Source organism: Orussus abietinus, unplaced genomic scaffold, assembly GCF_000612105.2.
Source record: "Orussus abietinus isolate OABI.00-Male unplaced genomic scaffold, Oabi_2.0 scaffold14, whole genome shotgun sequence".
NCBI lineage: Eukaryota > Metazoa > Arthropoda > Insecta > Hymenoptera > Orussidae > Orussus > Orussus abietinus.
The window spans coordinates 20,106-30,943 of NW_019395994.1; the positions used below are offsets into that span (position 1 = coordinate 20,106).

A 10,838-nucleotide genomic window follows, 5' to 3' on the forward strand; every position below is an offset into this window, starting at 1 on the left:
CGGACACCACCCTTACTTGACGTAAACTTGAAGATCTAGAAAAGAAACGTTAGGGTCCGATATTACGTTTGTCTGACGTCAGAATTCCAAAAATTGCGCGTCAATTTGACGTCGTTTTTACGTATGTGCTCCGTTGGGGATAGCCCGCAATTAATTTGAAATATTGGTATTTTTAAACTGTCAAGTCTTTTGAACGTCATTACACTACCTAGTTTTCTTTCCTTTACAATAGAGTTGTTTAGAATTTATTCAATAGGATTTTGGGTGCAATAATTTGCGTATTCGAACGATATGTACATTTTTACAGATGCTCTTCCAAAGATTCCAAGAAATACTGAGAAATAAAAATAATCCTCTCCATAGTGAAGCTAGTGATTCTAACGATACTGGTTGTTATGATAATATTTAAAGAATTAGGTATTTAGTTTACATTTATTTCAATTGTTTTACTCTTATATACAATTTTGTTCCCCTGGATTCATAAAATATTATACTGTGCGATGCCTCGAGTGTACCAGGGAAAAATTGCAAAGAAGGATAAAAATGCACTCAGCAGAAAATTAAACATCGAAGATTCGCAACAGTTCCGAAATTTTGCACGGATAACGACAATTTATAAGTGCAATATCTAATAGATTTAAAGGGGCCAGTGATGAAAAAAAGGGAGACAGTATTTCTCGGTTGCACGAATTACGCGATGTTCTCGTTTCGAGAGCTAAAACGAGCTTCTGCCTGTAAATGGGATTAAGTATTTAAAGCCTCCCAAGGCATCGGCAAATCCGTTGACAAGATTTTTCTTGTTTAACAGCGATATTTTTTTACATTCCATTTCTCCGCACAGATCAGGTCATTACTCTGCGAAATCTCTTTCCTGCGATTAGACCAACTTGATTTGCAAACATTAGCTTTGGTATGTTTAATAATCACAGCAGAGATAAGACGTATCAGTTCACGCCATTATCGTACACAAAGGTCTGAAGATTTTGTCAAATCTCCGAAGTGAGGCGCGATCGCTTCGGTTGTCTTCCTTGAAATAATCAACTTTTCTTGTTTCTTACCTACAGCTTTTCAATGCTCCTTCCAAAATCAATGATTCCAAGAATTTTGGACAAAATTTACAAGTTATGTAGATTTGAACCAAGAAATAAAACATGACAACATTGAATTAGAAACGCTTTCGAACAAAGGTAAAATAAGATGGTTAAAATTAATAAATAATCACCGCGCGATACTAGCATTCGGTGGTTAACTCATTGCGGCCCGAATTTCTACAATCGTCTTATCGATATCTAGTCATACTGGACATAAGACCACAAAGGGTTAAAAATTGTAATACAAATGTTTAACGCATAGACATGCATAGATTTAACGTGCTTCCACTAGTAAAGGATACACGAGCGATTCTACATTTCCCTGTTTTTGTTCGTAAGCGCTAATCATTCTTACGCGTTCATTTTACATGTAATTTTTACTTACCAGTGCTGTAAATGTAACATTGCAAGGTGAAAATAGAATGTTTACTGCAAATGTAGTAGCGCGTATGGTTGTTACAATTGCAACATTACTTTAATATGTAAGGGCATGTAATATATACACTGTTTTTCTCCGTTTTCGAGGATCTAGAAAAATATACCATTGTGAAATTGTGAACGATTTATTAAAAATTCATATCGTTATAGGGAATTATCTTCATTACGCTCTTGTGTAACTCCTAGCCGGTTTATAATTTATTTTACAATGTCAACGAGAATCCCGGTCCAGCCTAATTTGGGGACTTATCGGCAATAGGAGAGAAGAGAGACCACATTAGTAAAATATCCTACTCTAAATAGGATCAGAAGTTACTACTGAGTCGCCTAGACTGTCTCGTAGCTGTTTCTAATCGATCTGGCCAAGAAGATGGAGAACCAAATGCCGATCAGCTAGAAAAAAAAATATATATATATATATATTGGATTAGTGAACACCGGATAACGTACCTATTCTACAAGAATCAATTGTGATCACTTATACCTAACAATGTCTCATACATACTCGCACGCAAACTATATTTTCAATTATTTAAGAAAAGTTGATACGTGACAAGTATCGATAGGTGGACGTTAAAGTTCTTTTTATCCCTACATGCTTCATGGTTAAATGTTCAACTAAAGGACAAAAAATCTGTATTTACACGAATGTAGAAGAAAAACACACTCGTCTACTTGATACGACTAACTTTTCTTCTTTTACAAACATACTTCGGAACCGGCATTAGTGCATCTCGATATCGTCACAGACCAGGATGAGCATGACCTATTTCAGTTCTGTATCCAATTACAGACGAACTTAGCGGTACGCGGAACTTCTTAGAATTGTCAAATCGAATTTACCATAAAAGAAATTGGATAAAAGGCAGCGCTATCCAATCTGCATATCTGTACCGTAGATGTAAAGTAAGCAGTAAGTCCATTTTTAGAAACATTCAGAAAAACTTGTACCACAAGGCAAAACAAAAGTCAGGCACAAAACTGTCCTGGTTTTAGGTATAACAATATTGACACCACGAAGCAAAGAGGATTGCAATTAGTAGTAATTAACTGTAAAAATAGTATGTAAATATTTCATTTTTCGATGCGCTTCTCTTCCTTCACTCTTTGACTGCCAAGCCCGTTCGACATGTAAACGAAATGCATGGATGCGTACAGGCAATAGTGGACCCAAATGTCGGACGTCTACAATACGCTTTTCGCAGTCAGTTGACATGCGAACTTACGCTACCATGGTATAAGTTTCACTTGAAAGATAATAACTCCATATTAGCAAAAGCTAGATTTAAGACTTTATGTCTACGGCACTGATACGTGTGACCTGTAAATCTATGCAATTTACCTGAATGCATGCGATGCCGATTCCAACGCCGCCAAGCTGCACTGCGTGAGCTTTTGCAAATGTGACGAATACTTGACGGCATCCATCTTTATATATAAGATTCGCCGTGGTGCAGTTGATACCTTCCTGAGTGTCAGTTTCGCAGCAGGTTTTCGGCAGAGTATCGTTATTGAACACTGATCTCCAATCGCTGCTATTGGAGACTCCGCAGCAATGGAACTGTAACAAATAACAATTCATATAATTACGGTTACTCGCAGGTCGAAATCAAAATCTGCCCAAGAAGTCGACATTTTCAGGCTTCGCTCTCGTTAGTTCTCATGTGTACAGAAAACGTCTGTAGTTACGTTACTTTGAAATACGGGACGCTTTAGCAGAACATGCTTGATAAATTAAATATCGTGTCAGCATTACTAACCGGTGAACAACGGACAATTAAATAGACTATTTAATTCAAAGTTGCATGACGAAATCGTAATGATGATCAAATAAACAGAATTTGATTGAGAAATGACACCTACTATCGTATAATACAGTTTCAATTCCAGTGGACAAAAAAGACACCTACTATCGTATAATACAGTTTCAATTCCAGTGGACAAAAAAGAGCTACGGAAATTGAAGACAATGTAAAATCATAATACGAATTTGTACATTACCTCCGACTGCATTTCGTCCCAAACAGCATGAATCTCATCACTCGTAAGGTATTTCTGTAAGCTCTGGTGCATCTTCTGCTCGATTATTTCCGATGCTTGATTCCTCATCACGTAGCCAGAAATTCCACCGGCGAACTCCATTATGAACACAAGAACCATCAGACATGAGAACTGCCAAAACAAATACAAGATGTTTTAAATGTGAAAACCAATTTTATGCTTTATGATAGAGCAACATTTTACGATGATCCATCCGAGAATTCCGAGAACTGATATTATGCCCGTCCATGCAGAACAAAAAGGGGATTACGGGGCTACCAAATAAGGACGAAAGAAGAGAACGTATAAAAAGAGCTCAAGTTGGAGTAAATAAACATCAAATCTACAATCGCACATATGCTACTAAAAAAATGGACTTGAAAACTTAAAACTGACGTCAGGTTCAGGACATTGATTAATCTCATAAAGTGTCATGTCATCGCGGCGTCGTAGTTTTGGACATATGACGTCGCAGGTCAATAATGATAGAAAAATAACGTCATTGCTACGACATTGTGCTACCTGGGTCTAGGTTTACAGAAGTATGTAAAGTAAAGATTGTGTAACGCGAGGAAGAGAAACTGCATGGGGGCGGAAAACGGGAGAACAGAGAGGCTGCTATCCTTTCTCTCTCCCTCTCTTGCCGCTAAATAGACTGCCGTCATATAGCGCTGGGCAACCATTTAACGTAAAAAGCAAGAAAAAAGAACGAGAAAATAAAAGATTTGTCGACTCGCTTTCGGTTCCGCTATTCTCATAGTCGAATCAATGGCGGGGCTCGTACCCTCCCGTCTACCTACGCGTACGGTACGACCGTAAAAGAGTGTAATTACACTCGGTCAAATTCAGTTGACGTACTTTTATACGTTTACGTTGCCTTTAAGAGGAACGCACGTTATGGGCTCTCTTATGCGTTTAAATAAACTTACCGTAACGATCATGCAATAATTTTCACGAACGGCTCCGCAACATCCGAAGAAGGCGATGAAGAAGATGATGGCACCAATTGCGACGAGAAGCGACGGAACGGAAAAGAACTTATTGTCCAGGAAGTGCTGATAATTGTGATACATTCCCAGAATGACAGACCCTATGGACAGCAGTATCACCCCGGTGATCTGGAATTAACGTTAACGTCATTCGCAAGTCAAAGATTTGGATTAATTTTCGTGAGCAAAAAGGTTAGACAAAAAAGTATCTCCTGTCCCGTGTTGGTTCGGAGGTTTTTCTTGCGCACGTGCAACATAGATTGTAACGGTCTTTGACGTAGAAATACCAAAAAATGCTTCGGAATTACGGTGTATATGAGTGTTATTATAATTAAAATCTATAGTGCATTCTTTTACTCATAAGCATGAATACTAAATTAATGAAATGTAATGTAATATAAATGTGTCAAGTTTATACGAATGTTGAGTTATATTGAAAAGAAGTTTTAGTCGCATAGTTTCGTCAAATAAACGTATAATCGTAGAAATTGAATGTACAGGGTTAATCAGATTTACAAAAGGATATGTTAACACATTCGCGTCAGGAAACGAAAATTCTCGTTTTTAAAAGATAAACGTTGAAAAATAGCGAAAAAAATAGTGTTAACAAAATGATGGACGGGTGCGCGTGATTTCGAAAGTATCACTACGTCAATGGGAGTCCATTCATATCACCGTTATTTAACTGCATTCGATATTTCGGTACAGAAATATATAATTTTTTTTTAAATCGGCAGCACCTGCAACTTTGTATTGGAAATTGAAATCGTTGTGTACGCTTTGTAATATTCGCATTGTTATACATTTCACCCGACGAACATTCTTTGTACCTTGTGTACTTTCAAAACCTTGGCAGACAAATTATACTCCCTCTCTGACTAAACCTTTTCGGACACCCGAATCCGTGCAGACACTATAGCAAAGGTCCCTGAATTCCTATAAGCTTTGACCAATGCGTAATATATAACATGCGGTGAATATTGTGCACTAGAATGGAATTCAGACTCGATCTAAGTACGATTAGTACAAATATCAGGAAATTAACCCTGGACCCGAGTGCTGCGGTGTCCGAGCGGTTAAGGAGATGGACTTGAAATCCATTGGGTTCCACCCGCGCAGGTTCGAATCCTGTCCGCAGCGAATCTTTTTTTTTTTTATACTCTTCGGCCACTATTTTTACTTTTGGCATGCTTTCGTATTCGAAATATCGAAACATTTTCAACGATGGAGGGAACATTAAATAGAAAGTGATTCGACGACCCACATCGGGCTAAATACGAGGATAACGACGGCATCCTGCAAACGTTAATGACTATGTAATCTCGAATGTGGAACTTAAAAATACGTGACCGGCCATTACGTTCACCCGAAAATACTATCGGAATTTCTATAGAAACGCCCTCCGGCTCGCTCAAAGCATTTTCGGACACGGATACGTTTGGTTTAATCGACACATTTTAACCCTTTAAGTGCAACATATGGTATCTCCCCCTGTCCATAAAATACTCGAATACCTTGTATTTCTACATTACTCGTCCATGTGACACGATATCCATTTATTGATCATACGTTTATACGACACGTATCAGAGTTACATAAGTAACTGCATGGATTTAACAATGTCTATTTACATAAGTAACTTACAAGATATTTCACTCACAGAAATACATCTTTTGCGCAAGGTTACACCGTTAAGAATATTCATAAAATTCATACATTCTTCCACTTTTAGGACATAAGGTAGCAGTAAAATTATAAATTTGCTACCTTGAAAGTGCATTAGCGTACATTTATTGTAAATTTCAATATGAATTTTTAATTTAATAACATCGTATTATAATTTTGTAAAATTGTGTGGGAAAAGTAATACTGTTGTGTACTGAATTTATAATGTGTGTAACATATTATTTGAAAATATGTTATAAATTTACTTATTCCGTTAAAGTGTAACGTTCCAGTTGAATAAACTACACAAATTCTTAATTGGCAATTCAATGTTTTAAACGCGTCTAAATTATATGAATGTTTTCAACGGGGTGAGCCTACAACTTGTCAAAAGCTTTGAACACTAGTGATCGCTATAAAGCATTTTCGCTAGACGCGCAATTAAACCAAAGTGCGTTAAGAAAGAAAATAAAGACCTGAACGAGAACGGACCGTAAGATGCGGACAAAAAGAGCGCTCCCCGTGAGTGTTCTCGGTACAGAGTAATGGAATGTTTGCGAATCTAGCGGATCAAAATTATATATAAGAATAAAACGATTTAATTATAACCAAAGCTTAACTCTACCTATGAAATAAGCCTTAGAGTATAAGCTGGACCGTACCGTTTGTACGAATTTAAATATTATCGCAACTAACCGGTATCAACGGAATCGCTAGCTTTCCTATTCGGATCACTCTTAATTCTCTGTGTCTATGCTTCGAATACTATTTGTATGTTTGAAGGCTGTATCAATTTCATACCATCGGAAGGAATAGCTGTTACTTTATTTCTTTTCTGTAGCTTTATTAACGCCACTATTGGTTTACAATAATCAAAATACCGTTCCTGGGACATTTGGAAAGGTATCTGTAAAAAATATACGTATTTTTCAAATAAGCAGTTTACTGCACTCAAAATCTTACCGTATAGAATCTACAGGACCCTAAGATACCATTTTACCAATACACTTCGATACAATTTTATCAAATATTGATGGATCAGGAAGCCTTTTAACGTACTAAAAAATCAATCGCAAGCCTTGAAGTAAAATAACGATGGTAAACGAGTTTTCGCACGTGAATGCCTTATCAACATGGCCATCGCAATTGAAGGACTAGGGAAAGAATGACAAACGCTTTTGACAAAGTGATCAGCGTTTGTCGGGTGATTAACAATGGAGGCGAGTCCTCTGTTGCCAATATATTTGACGAATAGCTTGTTCGGATTACCAGCTTCGTTTCGAAATGGTTGGACGTGGATATTTTAATCGTCGATCGTATGACTCGTGTCCCGCTAAATTTGCAAAATACTACGCTGAGGAAAAAAAATTCATCGAACGAAAGAAATATTTGTTTGAATAGTATCAAGGAAACTTCTTTGTTACTTCAATGAGTAAATATTTCACTCAAATGAACTCGAATAAATCGGATGCAATGTTTCTTCGAAATCGTGACAATTTACTTGAGTCGAATATTCTTATTCTTTGATTGAAGAAAATATTTCTTTGGTTCAATGATATCTTTGTCTCGGGGTACCCCGTGCGAAGACCGCGGGGAAAAAAACGGCGACGACGTCGAAGCGAACGTTTCAAGGTTAATAGCTGTTCTCAACGATGCTCGTTTCGCTGGATTCGCAAAATATGAAATCGCGAGGAGGGAAAAGGAGCGTTCGAGGAAGATTTAGTTGGCCTACGGAAATGACGTGCCACCGTTCTCGGGTGAATGACGCACGCGTTATCGCGCCCTCGGACCCGAACTTGACTCGGATCGATGTCGATCGCCCGGAATACCTTTCGGGCATCTCGACCCTCGCGACTCACCACAAAGAACAGGTTGAAGATGAACATGAGGTACTTGACGCATCGCGAGCTCGCCGGCAGCTTCATTCCGATGACCATGGCTGCCAGGTCACCCGGGAGCCACAAAAGAGACGATTAACGCGATGTGCGATGCCGCGGGTGCACCACCAAGACGTCGCGCGACGCGCAATTCGAGCGAGTTTCGGGCCCTAAATGCGACGACGCGGTTCGAGTCCGCGCACGCTCTTTGGCCGTGATGGCGGGACTAACGGAGGCCAAATATGCGTCACTCCCGACACTTGTCCAGAAGTTGGCAGGCTGCGCTACACGTTGCACGGGAATTATCTCCCTACCGCGTCCGCGGTCCGACCCGTGTCCGACTTCGCCGCGCCGGTCACGTGACCGCGCCGCGGCGCGCAGGCGCGGCCGAGGCGCGCGATTGCCCGGGCGATTCGAACGACCTCATCTCGCGCGAAGTTGCGGGAACTTTCCGTTCTTCTGGAATATATTTGCAAGGTGATTCGTCCCATTGACGGTATAGGAATGGGCTACTGGCCCCTCGGATCTTGTCGCGCATCGACAGCCCAAAAAGCGTGACCAACTGCGTGCCCACTCTGCGTCTCGATTTAACGCATTCAACGCCGCAACGGATTTTCCGTTATGTCACTTGGATTGTATTAAAGGGAATTAACACGGACTCGATCTTAAAGAGCTACTCTCTGCCGAATGAAATCGTTTCGTTTTCTGAGAGTGCTCTTCGACGGTAACGATGACTATACCATGACAATCATCGAGTTATCTTGCATGAAAATTGTCTTACGCATCCCTTTTTGTCGGCCCCGCCGCCGAAAATTTGGCGGAGTTTCCAGACCCGTATATACAAGTGTACTCCACCCTAAGCGGGATACAAGTAGGCCGTAGTGCTTCGCATCGTGTTCCGGTAACAGCATTAACAACGTATGAAAGAACAACCGGGGGTCACTGAATCTAAGTCTAAGCCCACCCGACTGCCACCTATGATCCAATTACCCCCCCCCCCCAAGACGGCAAGGGGAATCACCCGACCCTACGAAGTGGCGTCTTGCGACACCGTCGATTATTTTCGACTCTTTCTTCCATCCACTTGCAAGGAATCGATGTTCCAATAACTTGTGTTCGCGGTCAAAGAACTTCGGTAAATCTTTGATACTTCATCTTCGGATAATGACGCGGAACGTCAAGATTCAAATATGAGAACAAGCGTAAAACCTGAGGAAATGGTGGTGGGTGATGGCAAGATAAGTCCGGCCACATATTGTTTTCTACAAATGTAGAATTTGATAGATTTATAGTAAAATTTCAATGCTGGCGGTTCCCGCAAAATCAATTTCGCTGAAACCAAGATATTTGTTCAGCGATAAATATTTACATACGCCGCCAGTAATTAATTTCACCTCGATAGTAATTTTTTCGCTCAGTGTACCAATCAGAACTAAATAAGTGTGTTTATATTAGAAAAAAGAAACGGTACACAAGGCGAAGGAATGAATACGGTAAAACTTATCGCCTTCGGCGTCGATTGCCCAGAGATGCTGTACAGTCGTTTGACGTTCCTTCTTGCGGTGAAAATTTCGATTCATACGAAGCAGATGATAATGTAGACATTGGTCTCGAATCGGAATCAGAAGCACGACTGTATATGGGCGGATTTGAGAATGGGTGAAAGGTCATAGAAGGATTCGAAGACGACGGGTCAATCGGTATGGTTGGATTTGAATGCGGTGGCTCGATGTGCACGTTTGGGTGAAACTGGACGAGTGGATTCCTTACGGTATGCAAAAGTTGTATCGTCTGTAATCTAAATGTCAATTTCTGATCCATGTCCAGGGTTTTAACGGTAGGAAGCAGAGAATAAAAGAACGCCAAGTCCTCGTCTTCCTCTATAGTCTTGGTTCTCTTGTGACGTTCCATAAAATCTAACAATGCGCATTCAACGTCCGTCCTTCTGCGTTTTCCTGGCCGTGCGATATTTATTGGCGAGGGGCTGGCTATTTCTTCGCTTCTTTCTGCATCACCTGCTTCACTCTCGACTTCGTTTTTCTCATCGTCTTGGCTTTCTTCGTATTGAGGTTCATCGAAACCACCTTCGGTATTCCGTAATTCTTTATTCTTACACAGGAAAGACAGTTGCTCTCCGTACACATATAGTTTGGTCTTTTTGCCGCCCGAACCGAATTTGTAATGTTGGGCTTGTTTTCTTAATGCTCGTATATAATTATCTCGTTTGGTACGCCATTTTGACATCACATCTTGTACTGAAACATTATTATTTAAATAAAACTTCTTATGTCACTAGGATATATCTAGATTTCTTTAGATAAAATAGTCGCCCCGAAAGTACAGGGTGTTTACAAACAACGTTAATAGGAGAGATTCATTGTAGTATATTACTTTGATAGAACTTACCGATCACTTTCTGAAGTGCTGTACTTTTCGTGGCGAAGTTCTCTATTAAGCACGCGCAAACTTCAACCCATGCCGAATTCTTTTTATGTTTGTCTTTGTAGTCCTCGTGGGATGTATCCCATAAAGAGGGCCGCTTTTGCACTTCGCTTATTAATAATTCGCAGTCAACGTTGCCTGACATTTTGTAGGACTTCTCGTCGAATGGACGTATTTTCGACGCTTGCGACGCCGACTGCGCTCGGCACGATGCGACGATAGAGCGTCCGTTGATGCGTCATGACGCGCGTCGTAGTCGGCGACGTGCGTTTAGAGGGGTTTTGGAGGTCGGAATC

The 10,838-nt window shown here is 40.1% G+C and overlaps 2 protein-coding genes and 1 non-coding gene across 3 annotated transcripts; 1 reads left to right on the forward strand and 2 right to left on the reverse strand.

Moving 5' to 3' along the window:
• Positions 1–1,638: 1,638 nt before the first annotated feature.
• On the reverse strand, positions 1,639–8,413 carry LOC105698263 (CD63 antigen). The gene is made up of 5 exons (XM_012422346.2): positions 8,083–8,413; positions 4,499–4,687; positions 3,531–3,701; positions 2,872–3,090; positions 1,639–1,922 (listed from the first exon to the last, which is right to left on the reverse strand). The coding sequence occupies exons 1-5, from the start codon at positions 8,158–8,160 to the stop codon at positions 1,857–1,859; spliced, it is 723 nt and encodes a 240-aa protein (XP_012277769.1). The 5' UTR covers positions 8,161–8,413; the 3' UTR covers positions 1,639–1,856.
• Positions 5,617–5,698, forward strand: Trnas-uga. Its single transcript has one exon. It is a non-coding gene; the product is annotated as a tRNA-Ser (tRNA).
• An 830-nt stretch (positions 8,414–9,243) lies between the features above and the next one.
• Positions 9,244–10,716, reverse strand: LOC105698239. The gene is made up of 2 exons (XM_012422298.1): positions 10,507–10,716; positions 9,244–10,355 (listed from the first exon to the last, which is right to left on the reverse strand). The coding sequence occupies exons 1-2, from the start codon at positions 10,685–10,687 to the stop codon at positions 9,601–9,603; spliced, it is 936 nt and encodes a 311-aa protein (XP_012277721.1). The 5' UTR covers positions 10,688–10,716; the 3' UTR covers positions 9,244–9,600.
• Between the last annotated feature and the right edge of the window lie 122 nt (positions 10,717–10,838).

Coding starts and splice junctions, on each gene's coding strand:
- LOC105698263 (XM_012422346.2), bottom strand. CDS start 8,160: ATGGTCATCGGAATGAAGCTGCCGGCGAGCTCGCGATGCGTCAAGTAC. Junction 4,688..8,082: donor TCTTCAACCTGTTCTTTGTG/GTGAGTCGCGAG, acceptor CGTTAATTCCAG/ATCACCGGGGTGATACTGCT. Junction 3,702..4,498: donor ATTATTGCATGATCGTTACG/GTAAGTTTATTT, acceptor TTGTTTTGGCAG/TTCTCATGTCTGATGGTTCT.
- LOC105698239 (XM_012422298.1), bottom strand. CDS start 10,687: ATGTCAGGCAACGTTGACTGCGAATTATTAATAAGCGAAGTGCAAAAG. Junction 10,356..10,506: donor AGCACTTCAGAAAGTGATCG/GTAAGTTCTATC, acceptor ATAATGTTTCAG/TACAAGATGTGATGTCAAAA.